The sequence below is a fragment of the Macaca mulatta genome, chromosome 9, assembly GCF_049350105.2.
Source record: "Macaca mulatta isolate MMU2019108-1 chromosome 9, T2T-MMU8v2.0, whole genome shotgun sequence".
Taxonomy (NCBI): Eukaryota; Metazoa; Chordata; class Mammalia; order Primates; family Cercopithecidae; genus Macaca; species Macaca mulatta.
Genome location: NC_133414.1, coordinates 19,381,188 through 19,403,557, shown reverse-complemented (window position 1 = coordinate 19,403,557; position 22,370 = coordinate 19,381,188). Strand labels below are relative to the sequence as shown.

General features: G+C 41.9%; 1 protein-coding gene across 1 annotated transcript in view; it reads right to left on the bottom strand.

The window, feature by feature from the left end:
* The window catches only part of MRC1 (mannose receptor C-type 1), a 97,830-nt gene extending 77,677 nt beyond the window's left edge, over positions 1-20,153 (bottom strand). The window contains 3 exon segments of the mRNA NM_001193925.3: positions 3,019-3,192; positions 5,751-6,152; positions 19,972-20,153. Coding sequence (NP_001180854.2) covers positions 3,019-3,192; positions 5,751-6,152; positions 19,972-20,032 — 637 coding nt within the window. The 5' untranslated portion in view covers positions 20,033-20,153.
* Positions 20,154-22,370: the final 2,217 nt, after the last annotated feature.

Sequence of the window (22,370 nt, the reverse complement as noted above, 5' to 3'; positions counted from 1 at the left end):
TTTAAACATATTTCTCAATGAATGTATAGGTTTGCTGATTGCATACCATCTCCCCAAGGAGTTCAAATTCCCACAGTGAACCAACACAACTGATGTTGGAAGCTAAAGTTGCTACAGAGAATTGAGAGAACCAAGACTTTTCCTTTTCCTGTTCTCATGATACTTGAAAATAATGTCTCCATGGAAGGAAAGCATTACAATAAATGATGCAACAGACAATGGAGAGCATCTATTAAGTGTTACTAGGTTAATAACTAGTTCCTCATCCTCCTGTATAAAACCTGCCAGTTTTAAAGCTGATCTAAAATAAAATGCTTGGCCAGGCGCGGTGGCTCACGCCTGTAATCCCAACACTTTGGTAGGCCGAAGTGGGTAGATCATTTGATGTCAAGAGTTCGAGACCAGCCTGGGCAACATGGTGAAACCCCATCTCTACTAAAAATACAAAAACTAGCCGGGCATGATGGTGGGTGCCTATAATCCCAGCTACTCAGGAGGCTGAGGCAAGAGAATCACTTGAGCCTGGGAGGCAGAGGTTGTGGTGAGCCAAGATCATGCCAATGCACTCCAGTCTGGGTGACAGAGTGAGACCCTGTCTCAAAAATAAATAAATAAATAAAATAAAAAACTCTTTTGAAAAGAACACAAAATGAAACAGATTGTAAGACTATAAAGCCCTTTAAGAAAGATATTAAATGTACAAAATGTGCTCTAAAATGTTAATGCATATTGAAATCAAACAATTTATTTTCTATGATTATTTTACATTTAACAGGAAAAAATATGTAATTTGACAGTGAAGGCATAAATACAAGTAATAAGACTAAAAAATTATTCCACTGAACAAACTCAAGATATGTCTCCAACGTACATCCAAGGATTTCCAAGGTTGTGAGTTTTCTTTGTGATTAGTAACTTAGCATTTGTCCTCCACATTTCATTCATGAAATCACATGTTCATCTAACTCTTTTGTCAATTTCACTTATGTGGAGGATGCTATAGTTGGACCTGTGAAATAGAAACCCTTAAGAAACTACATGAAACAGATTAAGAAAATATCATTCTTATTAAGTAAAGGAGAAAGGCACTTTCAATCACTTGAAAACCAAGTATTGCTTTATCTTAGGAAAAAATTGCTCAATGTGTTTAGGACAAAAATATTTCAAATACAAATATTCGACATCTATAAACCTTCAATGGACATCAAATGTCTTTCTAAAGATTGACATTAGAGAGACAAATAGAACTACCTCAGTTAAGACCGAGAGAGCAGTGTTGCTATGAACAGAAAGCCTGTGGGCTTTTGTGAGTATTCATTCGGAATGGAGAGACTGCACTCTGAAGACAATTACAATAGTATACAGGTATCAGAAATTAAATTTACTTTTAATGGGATAATTAGGGATTATAAATCCAGAGAGACAAATAAGGACAATTCTTAGAATTCTGGCTTTCATTTGTCAAACTCAGATATTTTTGTTAAGTCGTTCTGTTTTGCAATAATGCTTGAAATAGTGTGATTACGTGTGGGGTTGTGGTCTGGAAAGGTGAGTTGTGATTCTATTGTGACTCAGGCAGTGTCATAATCATTCCAGACCATATCGAATGCTCTTTGTTCTGCCCAGTCCCTTTGCAGGGCAGCAGGAGAAAGAGTTCTGGATGATACCAGGAAACAAGAGCTGCTCTGATCTGGTCTAAAGTAGCAGGTGAGAGGTTGGGGGTAAGAAGTTTGGGAAGGGTGGAGCCAGTGTCAGGAAGAGGGTGTCTGGTGATGGGGAACGTGAAGCACAGAGGAATGCTTCCTTTTCCTCTTTTCTCAGCCCCAGCTCTGCCTCGCAACATGATGCCCTTCTCCACCCCACCTAAAATTGGCTTCACTATTTGCTTACAGATTTTTCAGCGTGGAAGAACACCAAGAATTCATCTGCTCTGGTGCTTTCCCACCAAGATAATGCAATACTACTTATTTTTCATCCTTGCAATTAAACTTGAATTTTCATTTTAAGAAACCTTGAAGCATATAAATTACCCATTTCCATTGATTTCTAGCTGTGTGAAACTAAATGGCACTCTTCTTAATTTAAACGTAAGAAGAGTATCATGACTACCATTTTCACTGTGAAGAACGCTTTTGACGACATTGACACAAAATTCAGGACCTTCATGTCTTTCTCCATCAAACCACATGCTTGTGGCTTCCTTTGAATTCTGTTTTTGATCTACGGTTTCATAAAGGTAAGGCATTTCAGAGATGAGGGAATAATAGCATGCCTACCTACCTCCAGTGTTAAGTATATATTATATTGTGTACAGGATAATTTTCACTGAGTAACTGATAGTTGGCAAAAATACAGAGGTCATGGCCAGGCGCGGTGGCTCACGCCTGTAATCCCAGCACTTTGGGAGGCCGAGGCAGGCAGATCACAAGGTCAGGAGATCGAGACCATCCTGGCTAACACGGTGAAACCCTGTCTCTACTAAAAATACAAAAAATTAGCCGGGCATGGCGGTGGGCCCCTGTAGTCCCAGCTACTCGGGAGGCTGAGGCAGGAGAATGACGTGAACCCGGGAGGCAGAGCTTGCAGTGAGCCGAGATCGCACCACTGCACTCCAGCCTGGGCGACAGAGCGAGACTCCGTCTCAATAAATAAATAAATAAAGAGGTCACTTGATAGAGGGAATGTTGGGACCATGGGGGTGCAGTCTAGTCCTCTTAGCATGATCTCAGGGAATGCTGAGATAGTAGGGGTGAGTCTAGTCTTGCTGGCAAAATCAAAATACACATACAAAGACTACAGTAGAAAGTCCAACATCTGTGTTCTAGTCCTCAGCCAATATAGATCATTTTCTCCATTGAAAAATGGAAATAATGACATCTGTAAAAGGCTGTAGTAGGTACAATGAGGTTGCAAACGTGAAATAACTTTGGGGGAAAATGCTCTAGATAAATTCAAGGTCTTTCACTACATTCTTAGACTAAATGTACCCAACTTTTCTTGGTGATAAACAGTACTTACATTTCAATGGACAATATCCAAATAGCTTGTCTGTGTCATAGTCAGTAGTGGTTCCACACCAGAGCCATCCGTCTGACCGCCCAGCACTCGTGCAATCTGCATACCACTTGTTTTCAAACTTGAATGGGAATGCACAGGTTGCTCCATTGGCGTTGCCCAGTAGTGTATACATGGCTGGAAAAACACATTGACTTGAACTTGGAATGTGAGTGATATTTCTGAACATTGACTTTCCAATCAGAAGCCTACTGAAGGAATTGGTCTTACTCTTCTGATCACACTTGGTGTACCCACACAGGGATGTTTGTTGTTGTTGTTCTTATTTTTTTTTTCCTCCTCCTTCTACTCTAGTCTTTTGCTGGGTACATAGAGCAGTCTGTACTTAGCAAATAACTCTTAGTGCCACTTCATTTCCACTGTGTTTTGGAACATTTTCAAATGAGACTAATTTGTTAAGTTATACCTTTTGAAAATGTTCCAATGGTACAATTCAAAGTGGTACCAATAACAGTGGAAAATGAAGTGGTACTAGTTAAAGTGGTAATAATAATTCATAGTACCACTTCATTTTCTACTATCTTTTCCGTCTTCCTCTATTGACACCAGCTTTAACTTCTGAATTTCCTCTGAAACAGTTCTCTATCTTGATTAGAATCATTAAGCTTTGGAATCTCTAGATAAAAAATAACTCCTGAAATCAAGCAATCCTCTCTCCTTAGCCTCCCAAGGTGCTGGGATTACAGGGACGAGCCACCACGCCTGCCAGCTTTATTAACTAACTGTATTTAATAATTACTGAGCCATTCTATACAACCAACACTGATGAGGCCAAAAGAATCCCAACTACCTCACTGACACATCATGTAACTGCCGTCAATTTACTCTTCTTACAGTCTGAACTTCCAAACAACCATCAAATCCATCTAAGTATACAATTCTGGTTCCATTCTTCTAAAATAATTCCTATTTTCAAAAAGTTCCACCATTCCACCCCCTCCCCCATGTTCTCATCAGAGATAAAGAGACCCTACAATACATCCTCTCAACACTGTCTTCAATGTGTGTTCCCAATCTCATGGTCACACTGAGGAGCTAGAACTGAGAGACGGGATCATCTTAAGTGCTGGGAGATCTTTGGAGAGTTTGCAAAATGTAGTCAATGGACCCTATGCTGCAGAATCACCCAGGTCTTCATAGAAATCATTGAATAGATTCCTGGGCTTTTTCCCAATATACATATTAAGAATCTAGTAGAACGGGGAGCTTAGGATCTGTAGTTTTAACTAACTCTCCAATTGATTTTTAAGCATATTAAAGTTTGAGAACTATCAGCCCAAACCCTATGCATATTTGTCTCAAAACCAGTGGGGAAACAGAAACGGTAGGGGGTGAGGGAAGTATATTATATTTTAAAATAAAATAAAAATCCAATTTCTTAGCACCAATCTTCCTCAAGTTCAATTCCTCAATTAGCACAATTGACCCATCTGTGGAATTTGACTCGGTCAAGTTTAATTCACCCTTCTCCTTCCTTGTAATTTTCTATTGAGTTTTTCCTGAAAGGTTCTTTTGTGTTCACTTAGCTTGCCTCTCATATCACTTCTAAAGCTATGTTTGAAAAATGCTTCAAAATAACTTCTTTCTGAGCCCTTCTCTCACCCTACTTCAATTCCTGCTCTCCCCTGTTCTGCATGTAAATAGAAAATAGAAAGCTCACAAATTATTACAAAGAACTAAATTGCTCTGCTCAGTCTTAGCTGAGATAAGCTAGGTTCAACCAATCTTAGTAGCCCAGTAACATAGCAATTTTGGAAACAGGTTATCTCTTGCCCCCAAAAGTAGGCTCTTTCTCTGACCTTGAGGTTGTTCTAGATAACATTTCACAATAACCAAGTATCCAAACCTAAAATGTGATTATAACATCATCTGACTAAAGAGACCAGCCTTTGTAACAAGGCTGCAAGTTGTTTTGTATTTTTGTTTTATTTTCTGTGCAGCCACCAGATAATGAAATTTGGTCAATATAAGAAAGAACTAAATACTCTGATTTTATTTAACCTTCAAGAGGTCAAGAAACCAACTACATATAAGAGGATTCCTCCCACCACATTGGTGGTATCACCTTCTCTGATGGTTAACTAAATAGACTGCATATTAATTTACAAGCTAATCCTTCACATTTTATAATCGTCTAATTTTTACAGTCTCTAAATACCCATAACCTGACAAAACAAATCAGAAACATTTAGAAACCCATGTTGTCAAGGCATCTGCCAAGATTTCATCTTAGGCAATCTGAATTAGGAAAGAATGTTCTATGGATCATTTTTCCAGGGATAACTTAAATCAAAGGAAAAGAAATATTTGGCAAAAATTCATTTATCACTACAACTTTATAATGTTAACCAGGAGGCTTTGGGTCAAAGACTACAAGGAAAAAGATTTTCTGAAAAATGTAGCCCATAGTTAAAAGAATAAAACCTCAGAGAAAGTTAAAAGAATGCTTTCCCATTAATTAAAAATAGCTGAAGTATCATTCGGGACTTTTTACCACATTTATTCACCATCATGTCTTCAAAAGAGTTCTACAGAATAGTTGAAAACACAAAGATGCTGATCAATTGATATTTCTAGTACACACCAAACAAGAACATGATGATTTTCTTGAATTAGGTTCCAACTAAAAAGATGAGAAAATTTTGACACGAAGGTAAACATTCTAAGCATCTTACCTTCATAACCTCTAGAGCATAGATTGTCTGTGGTTCCGTAGATCTTCCACCTGCTCCATAAACCCGATCCCTTGTAGAGCATAACATTCTTTTCCTGTCTATTGCCATAGTTAAAAAACAAGTCTTCTCCTTTAATCCCCAAAAGTGTGTCATTTTTGCACTCCCATTTCTGAAATTCACTTTTTGAGTCACAGGCATAGAGAGTGATAGCAACCCAGTCAGTTTTTGATGGCACTCCCAGGCATAATTTAAATGCAACACTCATAATCTGAGATTCGGACACCCATCGGAATTTCTGTGATTCAGCATCCTGGTTGCAAGCCGCGGTTTGGACGGCACTGGGACTTACTGCTTCCACACAGCGCTTGTGATCTTCATTATAGATTAAAAATTGCCTGGTGTCTGTTTAAAAAGAAAGAAGCAGGAAAAGAAGAAGAAAGCAAGCATGGGTAAGTGGATTCGTGTAACAAGGACAATATTTTAGGTCGAAAGTTTCCAACTCTTCCATTTCCCTAAAGTCTTAAGATTGCAGGAAAAGAGGTACTGATGATTATACCTGGGGCCAGCTCTCTTTAAGGATCCCTGAAGCTGGAGGGAGAAACTGGACTGAGGACCTGCCAAGGTGCCAGCACTCAGCTGGATGTCCTCAAAATGTCCTAGTTCACTATGAAGAGTCTCCTGAAAAGGCCCACCTTACATGCCCAAGGATTGTCCAGGAATGGAACACACAAGGGAGATAACAGAAAGGAATAATATCAATGGGGAAAAGAAAATTTAGGTAAAATGAATACAATAAACTGTAAAATTAAATGCATGTCTGTCCTAGAAAAGATGTGTGTTTGCTTGTTGTTTTTAAAGGACAAGGTCTCGCTCTGTTGCTCAGGCTGGAGTGCAGTGGTGCAATCATGGCTCACTGTAGCTTCCAACTTCTGGGCTCAAGTGATCCTCCTGCCTCAACCTCCCAAGTAGCTGGGACTACAGGCTCACACCACCATAATCAACTGATTTTTTAATTTTTGTAGAGATGGAGTCTCACTGTGTTGCCCAGGCTGGTCTCGAACTCCTGGCTTCAAGCAGTCCTCCGACTTCAGCCTCTCAAAGTGCTAGGATTACAAGTGGGATCTACCTCGTCCGGACTAGAATAGGATTTTGAAGTATTACACATCTCAACACATTTTGGTATTCTTTGTTAATAATTTAATAGTGAAGTTTGCAATAAAGGACAAATAAACGTAAATTTTATATCATTGGAGATAATATTTTTACGAGAATAACTTTAAAAATAACATTTTGTATATTCATAATTTGGAACTGGTGATTTAAGTAAATACGTAACGATGGCTTATACTTAACAGCACATAGCTGCTAACTGGCAGAACGGAACTTCCTCTTGCAAAAGAGGAAAAAAGGATCTGGTAAGCATTTTTTTCCCTTTAATTAAATCAAAATTGAATTCATGTAAAGGTTTCTCTTTTTTCTTTATTGTTAAGGAATATAGAAATGAAAGTAACTGAGTGCTTTACTTTTGTGACATAAACATCCAGAAATTAAACACATCTTGTGACATTTTCCTGAATTCCATGTACTCAACTTGTTCTTTCAAAATGAGCTGGTAGTAGTGCAGATGTTTGAGGTTCTGACTAAATGAGCTCATTATTTTTAATTAAATAACTCCAGCGAAACTAAAAGAAGTTAGAACCACACCACTAGCAGAGTCCTTCAGTGTTTCCAGAGCATTTTTGCAAGGCGTATTCTGTTTCCTGTTCCGAACGCCGCAGGGAAGTTAGCACCCCTTACACTCTGAGATCAGTGCTAGACCCATAAACTTAACGCTTATAATAAATTCTTGCCTCAAAAGATTTTCTCCTGACACGCTTCTCTATATGCTCTTGTCCACACTAGTTCCAGACCTCCTACCTCTATCCTACCTTGAAATGATCATCTTTAAAAAAAAAAAAGAAACCTTTATAGCAACACCCAGTCTGGTGCTTGATCAAATATCTGGGTGCCAAGACCCAGCCGTGTTGACACATAAAATTAACTACTGCAGTGTATTTTTGGGTATAGTCGATAGACTTCACTATTGTTTTAGAATGCAAAAACAAGCTGAAAATCCAGGAAGACGCCTGTACTTTTAGCTTATGGATCTTGGGGGATGGTGGTGCCAAGAATGAGAGAAGTCTGGATGTTACACATTAAATGCTGTCTTACTTAGAGTGAGTAAGACCTACTCTCACTGCCTCTATGCTACCTGGGTTCCTAGTTCTCTGCAACTTCAAACCTCTGCCTGGGCTCCTCTGCTGGGTTACTCATTCATGCTGTTTTGATTTCTTGGAATCGGAACTCAATAAAGCCTGGATCCAGACACCTGCCTCTGCTGGCTTCTCTGCAGTTGACATCTGCCCACTGAACATGCAATACCTGTCCCAGTCTCCTTCCGTCTAGCTGAGCTTCCCTCCACACCTGATCTCATTTGGTAACTGCTCGTGACCTAGTGGGGCAAAATGAGTAATTTTTTACCTTGGCAATAAAATGAGAATGTTGATAATATAGGGCTTTGCTCACCATGAAACACAGGAAATAGGAAAATGAAAATGGTTTTTTAAAAAACAGTGACTATGATCATTTACTTTATGCAAAGGTAATTATCTTGTCAAATCTCAAAATGTAACAAACTCTGAAACTTTTGCCATAGATATCTGCAAACTCCACTATACTAGCCTCTAAATTTAATGTAATTTGTTTGTGTTATTCCACCTACTGTTTTGTTTTTTTTTTAACCTGGACTTATCTTCCACTTTTCAGATAGCTTTGCTTAGTAATACCTCATTGTTAATAATAGTAAATATATCTTCCACCTTATACTTTGGCCATTTTCATTGCATTTTCAAACAACAGTCTTGTTAACTGGTCAAATTCAGTCAATTAACCGGTTGGTAACCAGTCTTTGAAGAGAAGACATTCAAAAATCTTTATGCATGAATAGTGTTCCCTCTTCAGATGTTTTTACACTTATCTGACTTTTGTATGTTTAATTTTTATCTGCAGTCCATCTTAATTTCACTCTAAGACAGACAGCATTTAACGAGTAACATCCAAACTTCTCTTTCTCATTCTTGGCACCACCATCCCCTGAGATCCGTAAGCTAAAAACCTAGGAGTCTGCCTGGATTTTTAGCTTGTTTTTGCATTCTAAGACAATAGTGAAATCTACCAGCTCTACCCAAAAATACACTGCGGTGGTTAATTGTATTTGTGTCAACATGGCTGGGTCTTGGCACCCAGATATTTGATCAAGCAGCAGACTGGATGTTGCTATAAAGGTATTATTTAGAGCCGAGATGATCATTTCAATCAGCCAACTTTAAGTAAAGCAGCTCACCCTCCTCAGTGTGGGTGGACCTCATCAAATCAGGTGAGGGTCTTAAGAGAAAACAAACTGAGGAAAAAGAAGAAGGGGAAATTCCCCAAAGAACCTTGGCAAAGAACGAATTATGCCTCTGGACTGCTTTATTTCTGTTTTTGTTTGTTCATTTGTTTTTGAGACAGGATCTTGCTCTGTCACCCAAGCTAGAGTGCAGTAGTGCAATCACAGCTCACTGCAGCCTTCAATTCCTGGGCTCAAGCGATCCTCCCACTTCAGCCTCCCGAGTAGCTGGGACTACAGACCTGTGCCACCACACCTAGTTAATATTTTTTATTTTTACTGGAGACAGCGGTGTCACTTTGTTATCTAGGTTGGTCTTGAACTCCTGGGCACAAGTGATCTTCCTGACTCAACCTCCCAAAGTGCTGAGATTACAGGCCACCTCACCCAGCTCTAGACTGCTTCAGTCTCAAACTGCAATATCAACTTTCTCCTGAGTTTCCCGCATACTCCTCCACCCCTGCAGGTTTTGGACTTGCCAGCTTCCGCAATTGTGTGAACCAATTCCTTAAATAATTCTCTCTCTCCCCCTCTCTCCACCTTCTTTTCTTCCCTTTCTGTGTGTACACACACACACACACACACACACACACACACACACCTCTGACTAATACACATACCTTAATTCATTCTCTTTGCTCCAACTCCATTTCCATCACCCCAGGCCAAGCCACCATGGTCTGGCTCTAGTCTTCCTCTCTTAAAAATGGAATCATCAAAAAAGATAATACCTGATCACCCAGTTTTTTGGGAGGAGCGGGTCTGACTTGTCACCTAATGCCAAATTGCAAAACCTACCTAATATAATAGGTGGCCTTCACTGAGCTACCTAAGAGAGTGAGATTTCTTTCTGTTTTTCCCATCTCTCTCTCTCTTTTTTTTTTTTGAGATGGAGTCTCGCTCTGTCGCCCAGGCTGGAGTGCAGTGACGCGATCTCAGCTCACTGCAAGCTCTGCCTCCCGGGTTCACGCCATTCTCCTGCCTCAGCCTCCTGAGTAGCTGGGACTACAGGCGCCCACCACCACGCCCGGGTAATTTTTTTGTATTCTTAGTAGAGATGGGGTTTCACCATGTTAGCCAGGATGGTCTCGATCTCCTGACCTCGTGATCCACCCACCTCGGCCTCCCAAATTGCTGGGATTACAGGCATGCACCTGGCTTCCCATCTCTTTTGCAGATTGCCTATGATGCACACCACATTCTGGTTGAATGCTCACTCAATAATAAAATTCTTTTCTTTCTCATCTACCTTTATAGAGAGGTTTTCTGGGTGGGAAGGAGATTAGGTTTCTAACTACAAGTCCTCAACAACTTAAACCCTGTAAAAGGGAACCACTGTACCCAGGAAAAATACATCCAGCCCCTATATCATTGTTTATTAGAAAGGGCACAGTGACCCATCTGCCCTCACCACCAACTACACCACCTTTCAGCTCCTCAAACCCTCCAGGCTCACTTCCACACTGGTGACTTCATGTTTTGAGTTCCCTCTTCTTGGGATGCTCACTAAGACCATAGCTTAAGTGTCAACTTTTCTTTTCTTTCTTTGAGACAGACCCTTGCTCTGTCACCCATGCTGGAGTACAGTGGCGCCATCTTGGCTCACTGCAACCTCAGCCTCCTGATTTCAAACGATTCTCCTGCCTCAGCCCTCCGAGTAGCTGGGATTACAGGTGCATGTCACCACATCCAGCTAATTTCTGTATTTTTAGTAGAGGTGGGGTTTCACCATGTTGGCCAGGCTAGTCTCGAACTCCTGACCTCAAGTGATCCGCCCACCTTGGCCTTCCAAAGTGTTGGGATTACTGGCGTAAGCCACTGCGCCTAGCCAAGTGTCAACATCTTAGAAGGCTGATCATCCTAACTCATTCTATTCTTTTATTTGCCATACAATATCCATAACCATCTTAAAATAAATTCTTCAATTTGTTTACTAATGTTCTGTCCGTGGCACAAATTAGATGGGTCAGAAAACGAATGCCCTGTAGGAGGAGGCCTTCATCAGAGGCCAAGGAGAACTGCTGAAGGCTCCAAATCTCTTGCACCTTGGGTGGGATGAGTCCGAGGCACCCAATCGCCCAGTCCCCTACTGGAATATAAATTTCACAACAAGGGTGACTTCAGCTTTCTGATTTAGTGCCGCAGTCTCTCTTTGGGGAGCATAAATAATCTCTCAACAAATAATTAGTTGAATGAATGAAAGAATATTTATTAAAGCGGAAGCATCTTGACTAGTAATCCAGATAAATTATTTATCTAATGATAGATTAATGATTACAGGCGTATTGAATATTCGTTTTTCCCCTGAAAGCTTATTTTTACTGAAGAGCAATTTAGAAATGTGTATACTTACGAAAAGAGTACTTGGAAATGAAAAGGTTCTATTTCAATACACACTTATCTATTCTTGTTTCCTTTATTTATCTTTTGCCATTAGGAAGCAGTGTAAGTTTGATATTGCCTTTGCCAGACAATACAAGGAAACGTAAAATTATTGCTCTATGGTGATACATTCATCGTGCATTATTCTTCTCCCCAAATAACCAGCATGTCATTTTGCTTTTATCATCATCTCTGCAACACGTCTGACTTAAAATGTCATACTTCTTCTTCTGAAGGCGTATTCAAGACATTGGCCAAAAGGCAGCTTGTGGCATTTTTACCAATATTAACCACACTAACATTTATAAACATCCTATTTTTGTCCATACTGATTCTGTTTTTGTAATAGAAATAAGGCAAAGATGAATGGATGGGCACAGTGGTTGCTGTTTTCATTTCTCTGCAATCTCATTTGTAGGATCTAATATGTGAGTTTCTTTTTTTAATACTTACATATCAGAAATTTATTTCCAGAATTGCAGTGATTCTCCCACCATCCTAACTTGATCTTACTAATCTCATATTTATTTTTCAACAAATATTTGACAAACATCGACCACATGCTACATGCTATGCTAATGACAAACAAAAGAGATAAGTTTCCTGCCACACTGAGTACACTCTCTGCTGTGGTTAACTCAAGGGCAAAAATATCAAGGGTCAAAATACATTTAGTGAAGAAGCGATAAGTTTCAACCCAATGTCTCAGGTTAAAAATGATTAAAGACTAAACATCCCGTAACATAGGTGTGGATTTCTTTTTTTTTTTTTTTTTTTTTTTTTTTTGAGACAGAGTCTTGCTCTGTTGCCCAGGCTGGAGTGCAGTGGCGCGATCTCGGCCCACTGCAACCTCCGCCTCCCAGGTTCAAGCAATTCTCATGCCTCAACCTCCTGAGTAGCTGGGACTACAGGCATGTGCCCCCACACCCGGCTAATTTTTGTATTTCTAGTAGAGGTGGGGTTTCACCATGTTAGCCAGGCTGGTCTCAGACTCCTAATCTCAAGTGATCCACCTGCCTCGGCCTCCCAAAGTGCTGGGATTACAGGCGTGAGCCACCGCGCCTGGCCTGGATTTCTTTTAAGCATTTTAAAAATTATTCCACAACATAGAGCAAGTCATTAAATTTCCAAGCCTGCTAGCAAAGAAAATTAGCTTATTAAAGGTGATTGTTCAGGGAGATAAGTATGATATGCTACATTTTCTTATACATTTTTAGATTTTCCTATCAGTAAATAAAATGCTAACATTAAAACGCAAAAGAAAGTAACTTCTGGAAGACAGAGAAGCCGGATAAGAGGAAAAGCAGCGAGTAGCTGTAGCAGATGCCACCAGATTTATACTATTTCTCCTTGGCCTTCACTGATTAGGTGCACGCAGGCCCCACTCCCAAATGCCAGCACCATGTCTTTTGGCCTGGGGGCTTTTTCTGGTTATCAGAACCCTCTAGGCTCAAACATGGCACAAATTAGATGGGTCAGAAAATGAATGCCCTGTAGGAGGAGGCCTTCATCAGAGGCCAAGGAGAACTACTGAAGGTTCTAAATCTCTTATACCTTGGACGGGATGAGTCCGAGGCACCCATTCACCCAGAGCTCCTACGCTCCATCACCCACAGCAGTCACTGGGTGTCCACACACCTTCCCTTTCTGTCTCACTTCCCCATTCCCCTGCCAGTGTTTCCTGGGCTCACTTCCCAAATAAACTAACTTGCCCTCAAACCAAAGTGCAACTGTCTGAGGACAGCTTCTTGGGGAGCCCAAACTAAGAAATATGCTCACCAGCCTCAGTTAAATAAATGTACCTATGTTTTCCCCCAAAGAACCCAAATTAAGCGAAAAACAAATATTTACCCTGCACCTAGTACATTCAAGAAGCTATGCCAGGTGCTGGGGGCTGATAGGGGGGTGTTAGTCAGAGTCTTAGGCTTAGAAATGTTGAACAGGAGGCCAAGGCAGGTGGATCACCTGAGGTCAGGAGTTCGAGATCAGCCTGGAGAATGTGGCGGAACCCCGTCTCTACTAAAAATACAATAATTAGCCAATGTGGTGGCGCATGCCTGTAATTCCAGCTATGGGAGGCTAAGGCAGGAGAATCTCTTGAACCCACAAGGCGGAGGTTGCAGTGAGCCAAGATCGTGCCACTGCATTCCAGCCTGGGCGACAGAGCGAGACACGTCTCAAAGAAAAAAAAAAAGAAAAGAAAAGAAAGAAAAGAAATGTTGAACAAAAGAAAAAAAATGGAGAGTTACTTCATTTGTCACTTTGATCATTCAGACCCAAAATATTCAGGGAAACTACTGATTTAGGTCATTGCAATTGGTCTTTTGGAAAAGTACAGAATATGAACCCAGTATGGGTCTGAACACAAGGACAAAACAGAGGCCAAGAAACTCTTCCAACTTCCCTCCTACTACCTTAAAGATATGAATATCTACACCTTCCTGGGGCCATTCACTCCCACGTCAGTAGAAGAGGCTTCCTTCCTCCTGCCCACCGCTCTACCTGTGTCCTGGATCCTGAATCTCCTACCTCTCCACAGCTAGTTTCTCCTCTCACTCCTATTTCTTCAGTCTGAATGCCAGCCTCCCCAGATCCCCCTTAAGATAAATAAACAAAACCCTTTACTAGGTAAGAAGCTGACACTACACTGCTCTTTCTTCTTCCATGCATAGCACCACTGATTAATTAGTTCACCGTAGGTATGTATCAAGCCAATCTGATCATGACATAATCAGAGCTCTAGGGTTTGGCTCCCAGGTAACAGACTCCACTGCTCGCTGGCTGTGTGACCTTGGCCAAGTTCAACATTACTCTGTGCTTCCACTTCCCCATCTGTAAAATAAAGAGGGAAATAGCAGGACCTCCTCATCGTCGTGAGAATGAAATTAGATCATCTAAATAAAGGGCTTAGAAGAGTCCCTGACACAGGAATTGCTTAATACATGTTCATTATTATTATTGTTAACTTGGCAAACTCAATCGTACAGTGTGAAATGTTTCAGAATAGGATGAAATGAAAGAGCAGAGAACTGTTGCAGCAGTCTAGAAAGAGGGACCGGCCCGGCGTAGGGGTTCACGCCTGTAATCCCAGCATTTTGGGAGGGCAAGGCAGGAGGGATCAACTGAGGTCAGGAGTTTGAGATCAGCCTGGCCAACATGTACTAAAAATACAAAAATCAGCCAGGCATGATGGCGCACGCCTGTAATCCCAGCTACTCGGGAGACTGAGGCAGAAGAATCACTTGAACCCGGGAAGCGGAGGTTGCAGTGAGCCAAGATGGCGCCACTGCACTCCAGCCTGGGTGACAGAGTGAGACTCTGTCTCAAAAAAAAAAGAGGGACGGAACGACAGAGAACACGGAACCACGGGGTTTCCAGCCTCAGGGGCCTAGGGGCGTGGCTAGGAGGGTTATGTTCTTTGGGGCTGATAGACTTGCAATCAAATCCTGGTTCCACCATTTTTTAGCTGTGTTGCCTTAGTGCTATTAGCCGTTCTAGCCTCTACTTCCTCATCTGTAAAATGGGGATAATAATGCTGTCTGGTAAAGCTACCGTGAACTTCTAAATGAGATCATTTATGTAAAGCACCCAGCATATCATTTGTATATAATACACACTTGATAAATATTAATTCCCTCCTTTCCCCCTCTTGAAGTGAAAAGTCTAGAAAAATTGATACAGATAAAGGGATCAAAATCCTTCTTTTAACATAGTGTTATTTGAACCACATTATATCCTTCGTGATCAACACACTCCAGGTAGTAAATATCTCCTTCTTAGCCTCAGAGTCTGAAGATCATAATGAAGAGTTAGCTCTGTTCCTTACTGACTACCTGACTTCTGCAAGCCACTGAATCTTCAGAGCTTCAGCTTTCTTACCTAGGGAAAAGTACACAGTGACATCTTCCCATCCGCTTTATGGAAGCTATGGGCCCCTGAGGTCTAAGTTTCTACCACAATTATTCACGTGCAATATTTGTAGATTAAACCAAAAGTTGCATAACTGTCAAAACCTAAGGTTGAGCACGGTGGCTCATGCCTGTAATCCCAGCACTTTGGGAGGCCAAGGTGAGCAAATCACTTGAGCCTAGGAGTTTGAGACCAGCCTGGACAACATGGCAAAACCCCATCTCTACAAAAAAATGCAAAAATTAGCCAGGCACGGTGGCATGCATCTGTGGTGCCAGCTACTTAGGAGACTGAGGTGGGAGAATCACTTGAGTCCAGCAGGTCAAGGCTGCAGTGAGCCATGATCATGCCACTGTACGCCAGCCTGGGTGACAGAGTAAGAGCCTGTCTAAAAAAAAAAAAAAAAAAAAAAAAGCATATATATATATGTGTGTGTATATGTGTGTGTGTATATATATGTGTGTGTGTGTGTGTGTATGTGTGTGTGTATATGTATATATTCCAAAGCATAAAAGTTAGCTCAGCCTTCTAGATACAAACACTGAGAAAGATGGAGACCACATTTAAAAAGGAGAAAGGCGCTTGTATTTTTCTCCCACTTAATTCAGTTTTGTGAAAAAATACATTGAAGAGCCAATATTTAACATAAGACATACATTTATATTGGAATCAAAGTTTTCAAGAGTGATTGCGAAAAACCACTACTGTGATAATTACATAATAATTATCTTTCTTAGCATTTCATTGAGGGAAATGAAATAGAGGAGTATCAGGATTATACCATTAGTGTGATGTCAATGTCAGAACCAGTTGGATCCCTTCCAGCCAAATGCGAGCTCCACAAATGGCAACAGGAATAACCTAATTTGCCCTTACCTGATCTAACAGCGCAGCAAGAAATCTAAGGGGAGGTGGAAAAGTACAAGCTGTTGAGCAAAGTCCTGGATCTGTGTCTCCCTGCTAAACAGTCACCTTCTGGACATTTTACCTCCCTGAGCCTGGTGCTTCATCGATAAAATGATGTCAAAATGCATTACCTCCAACTTCCTTCTTGCTTTAATGCTCCATGATTCTAAGGCTTCTCTGTCCACCAAGTCTCTCATTTTCATTTTTTGAAGATGTTCTAGGCTTTTCGTGATACTGCCTGACCCACTGTTTGAGTGCCTTCCCAGAGCCTAGAAAGCCTCCATGTTGCCCAGGGACTGATGGCAGCAGCTAGTAAGAGCCTACTGTTGGCCGGGCACGGTGGCTCATGCCTGTAATCTCAGCACTTTGGAAAGCCAAGGTGGGCAGATCACGAGGTCAGGAGTGCAAGACCAGCCTGGCCAACTTGGTGAAACCCCGTCTCTACTAAAAATACAAAAAAATAGCCAGGTGGGGTGGTGGGTGCCTGTAATCCCAGCTATTCGGAAGGCTGAGGCAGCCAAGTCGCTTGAACCCAGGAGGCAGAGGTTGCAGTGAGCCAAGATCACACCATTGCACTCCAGGCTGGGTGACAGAGAGAGACTCCATCTCAAAACAAACAAACAAACAAACAAACAAAAGAGCCTATTGTTGGCATCTCTTCCCAACTCTGTCCCCACTGGCATCAAGTCAGTAGTTTGAAATCAACCATGGTGGGAATATTTACAGCATGGACATCAGTAAACAGCATAAATCAAATCAGTGCTTCCTTTCTTTTCCTTCTTGGAACCAGTAGTTACAGTAGTTAAGTTTGCCAATACACCACTACCCGTGAGCCAAACCCTCCCATTTCCAAGTTAAACTCCTTTGCTGTGTTCTCACCTCTGTGTCCCACCAGCTCTCATGGTACATCTACCGTGATTATAACCCAACTGAGCTCAAAACCTTGCTGCTGAGTGATAAAAAGATAGCATGGCAAGAACAACAGTAGGAAAGGTGAGCGTCTAGCCCTGATAACCTCTAGCCTCCTGTACCCCTCCAGATAGAACCAGCCCATCCGTTGGCAGCAGCCCACAGAGACTTATGGTGCTAATGCTGTGGGATGCTCTCCTGAAGGTGGAAGGAAGGATTGTGGATTGAAAAGAAATAAACTGATTGTAAGTAGGGAGACCTTCCCATGGGTTTTCCTGGTGGGCAGAAGTCAGGGGAGAGGTCTTGAGACTTCACATAGCTTTAACCTGCTGCTAAGTAAGCAGGTGCTCTGCCTTTACACAAATTCCTCCAATCACATGCTTCTTGGGCCAAGAAAAGATAAAATAAAAGTTACAGGCTGGGTGTAGTGGCTCACATCTATCATCCTGCACTATGGGAGGCCAAAGTGGGAGGATCGCCAGAGCCCAGAAGTTTGAGATCGGACTGAGCAAGTTAGTGAGACCCTGTCTCTACTAAAGTCCCAGCTACTGGGGAGTTGGGAGCGGGCCAAGGCGGGAGGATTGCATGAGCCCAGATGTCAAGGCTGCAGTGAGCCGTGATCGCACCACCGCACTCCAGCCTGGGAGACAGAGTGAAACCCGTCTCAAAAAACAAAACAACACAAATTACAGGCTTTCAAGTAACGGGCTCCCTTGAATCTTTTGTTTGTTTATTCTCCAAGTAAACAGATCTTCAGCATCCCCCCTCTCTCCCCAATATCTGTGCCTATGAAAAGGAAGACATTAGTCAGAAGAGGGCATCCTGCTGTCAGGAAGAGGGAAACACTCCTGAGCAAACCCAGAAACGCTATCGCTCAGAAGCATTATCGAGTCAGTTTAAAGAAAATTAGGCACTGTGTCTGTGCTGCCCAATATGATAGCCAGCCACCTCGTGTGACCACTGTACACATAAAATGACACTACTGTGAATTGAGACGTGCTATAAGTATACAATACTCACCAGACTGTGAAGAGTTAGTTTTAAGAAATGAATGGGAAAATATCCCAAATCAATTAAATGTTGAGTGGTAATATTTCTGAGTTACTGGGTGGAATAAAATACATTAATAAAATCAGGGCCGGGGGCTGTGGCTCACGCCTATAATCCCAGCCCTTTGGGAGGCCGAGGAGGGCAGATCACTTGAGGTCAGGAGTTTGAGGCCAGTCTGGCCAACATGGCGAAATGTCATCTCTACTAAAAATACAAAAATCAGCTGGGTATGGTGGTCTGCGCCTGTAATCCCAGCTACTTGAGAGGCTGAGGCATGAGAATCGCTTGAACCCGGGAGGTGGAGGTTGCAGTGAGCCAAGATCATGCCACTGCACTCCAGCCTGGGCAACAAAATGAGAGTCTATCTCAAAAATAAAAATAAAATTAATTTCATCTATCGTTTCTATTTGGTCTTTTTTTGTACTTCTTTTCTGCCACTGATTTTAATAGCTAACACTTACAAGGCGTTTACTATGGGTCACACCCTGTTCTAAACATTTAACATATTGTTACTCATTGAATCGTCACAAGAACTGATGGGGGCAGGTAATAGTATTCTTTCCATTTTATAGACATGGAAACTAAAGCACAAAGAAATAAAGTAGCCTGCCCAAGGTCGCCAAGCTAGTGAGTGAGAGAGACAGGGTGTAAACCATACCGCCTTCACTTGTGTTTTTGTAATCACTGCTACTCAATACTTATTATGATTTAAACTTTGTGGTACTAAAATACTCTCTTCCTAGGAAACTTCTACCCACCTTCACATCAGTGCATAGAGTAGATCATAGGCACAAACCATTCTCTGCAAGTGTTTGTTGATATCACAGAAATAAAGGGGGACTGGAAACCAAAAAATCAAATTTGAAATCTCTTCTATATCATCTCCAAATAGAACCAGGAATGAAAATCCCCCAAGGCCCTCCCATCCTGAAGTTTAAGCAATTGAGTCTAGAGACTGGCAAATGTATTTGAGAATTTGAAAAACTCTGGAGCTGTTCCTAATGAGTAATCTCTAATCTCCAGAAAAATAAGAAAAACAGGAATCGATGTGCTTATGCGGCAGTTTGAACAGTCTAGAATACAGATAAGGATGAACTTTCTAACAATCAAGTGTATGAATGATTCTGGCAGAAAAAAAAAATGAGCATGGAAATTGCTTAGAATCCCTTTTGGGGGGATGATCTGAGTTGATATCCTTGGACCTAAGACGCGGGGAGACATCAGGGCTGCCCCCCTTCCAGCCAGAGACACTCAGAAGGTGTTTGTTGGCAGTGAGAGAGAAATAGTGTGAACTGAAAACCAGAAAGAGTAAACCACAGAGCAGGAAATTTCTGCACGAAGAAAACAGGGAAGGAACAATGAGCGATGAGAGAAGTCAGGAGGAGACTGAAGGTCTGTAGGACTCCAGACTGGGCAGCAACCGAGACCTGAGACGCATCCTCCTCCCTCCTCCAGCTCCAGGCCTTCCATGCCTGGCCAGGTGAAGGCAGCAGGCTTAGCTGTGGACTGCGTGGTGCAGGGGAACCCCGTTTCCTCCTCACAAAGGTGTTGGAAGGAACCCGTTCACAGTAACCCACAAAACGAGGGTGTGGTTCCGGCCCCGCAAGTCAGAAAGCCCCTGCCTCAGAGCGGACTTACCCAGCAGCAGAACAGCACCCGGAATCACAGAGGCAAAAACCAGGAGCAGCGGTAGCCTCATGGCCCAGGGGTTATCCTTTCCTTCTCCTGATGGAGAGGAGGGCGGGACAAAGACGCAAACAGCGGGCCCCCCGACTGCCTCTCCACCTAATCCAAGTTCCCAGAGCTGCCCAGCTGAAAAGAACTAGAGAGGAAGCCCTCCCTTTTAAAGGGCTCCTGAATTTAGGGAAAGCCTCCACTAAGGAGACATCCTGTCACATGAGGGTGGCTGGAAAACAGGAATTCAGAGTCGCAACTTTGCTTCGTAAGCTAACTTCTGAGAAAAGCAGACGCAGAGGAAGGGGAGAAAGGGACACGTGTGGGAGAGGAGTGGCGGGGTGGGGAGGAGAGAGGGCGATGGTGATGGTGAGGAGTCAGGAAGGAGAGAAGTGAAACAGCTGGGAGCTCCCGGCCTGCTCAGATGGGGCTGGGTGGAGATGAAGCTGCAGGCCATTACCTGTGCCGGAAGACGGAGCTTCCCCTGGGAGGCAGCCTGAGTCAGGGGTCCCTCAGCAGACAACCTCCACTCTGAAGTGACAGCCCCACGGGCCCTGGAAAGGACAGTTTTACGCTGGAAACAGTTCAGAGTTGAAGCTCATCCCCCTGTCTCCACATTCAGTGCTTAGAGCTTTTCTTTTTTTCTTGGAAAGTTTCAAGAGAAAGTTCCATGGAGCTTCATTTCCTCCAGGCAGAAGAAAAGTGAAAGGGAGGCTATGCATAAAAGGGAATGTCAGTTAGGCCAGGAAGGAGAAAGTTCTAGAAACCTTTTGCTAGAAAGTTCTCTAGAAAGTCAGAAAAAACAGTGGCAAAGGATTTGCAGTAAAGCCTTGCTGCCCAGCCTCAACCATCGCGGTCCTCTTCAAGTTTAAGAGGCTCCCCTTGCTAGAAAAAGAAAAGCTGGCCCGGCACAATGGCTCATGCCTGCAATCCCAGCAGTTTGGGAGGCCGAGGCAGGCAGATCACCTCAGGTCAGGAGGTTGAGACCAGCCTGGTCAACATGGCAAAAACCTGTCTCTACGAAAAATACAAAAGTTAGCCTGGCGTGGTCGTGCACACCTGTAATCCCATCTAGTCAGGAGGCTGAGGTAAGAGAATCGTTAGAACCTAGGAAGCGGAGGTTACAGTGAACCAAGATCGCACCACTACACTCCAGGCTGGGCAATAGGCAGGAAATTCCATCTCAAAAAAAAAAAAAAAAAAAGAAAGAAAGAAAGGAAAAGGAAAAGAAAAGAAAAGAAAAAGAAAATCTGGTTGTTTGGTCAAACGGCATATCTTTATTTAAAGGCAAGTGGAATTCTTAGAATAAAAAATGTTTCTACATCTTTCATTAACCCTCCAAACATCTACGTTGTCATTTTTCAAAAGTAAAACATGAATTTAGAACATTTTAAAGCAGAAACTGACGATTAGCTGGCCAAACCATTACTAGAGTGTGGAATATGTTAGTAATTCAAAAAGAAGCTACTGGAAACATTGTAATTTTTAAATTTTTTTAAATGAATAGTTTTATCTTCAAACGGAAAGCCTCCACATTCAATGTGTTTGTGATAAAGTTGAAAAGTTTCCATCCTAATAAAAATGTGATATAGTTCTCTTACTGATTGTTTTTAACATGTAAATTTGAGATTATTCTGACCAGAGGGAAAAAGATAGTGAAAATGTAGGACAGAGAACCAATGTTTCTTTGTCACTAAGCCTGTACGTGACTGAAAAAAAAAAAAAAAAGAAAGAAAAGTGGTGGTTATAGAACAAAACAGAGAAAACAAAAATGTTTCTTTCTAAGACATTGTTTCACTGACTTATTAAAAAAAATAGTTTAAATGGGTCATTTGTGGCTTTCAAATATAAATAAATCATATACAAAAAGTTACTGCCTAATTTAGATTTATATGAATTTCAGAAGGAAATACAATTTAATTGAATCATGTATATAATCACATTCAGGGTTTATTTTTTGAGACAGAGTCTCGCTCTGTCACCCAGGCTGGAGTGCAGTGGTGCAATCTGGGCTCCCTGCAACCTCCACCTCCCAGGTTCAAGCGATTCTCCTGCCTCTGCCTCCCAAGTAGCTGGGATTACAAGCATGTGCCATGATGCCTGGCTATTTTTTGCATTTTTAGTATAGACGGGGCTTCACCATGTTGGCCAGGCTGGTCTCAAATCCCTGACCTCAGCTGATCCACCCGCCTCGGCCTCCGAACGTGCTGGGATTACAGATGTGAGTCGCCATACCTGGTCCAGGGTTTGTTTTTGAATTATATAAGTGTGTATATCACATTAGTAAAATTAAAAATTAAGATCGGTACTACAATCTGTGAAGTTTAAACAAAATGCAGTCAAGCACCCCACAAAGAATTTAC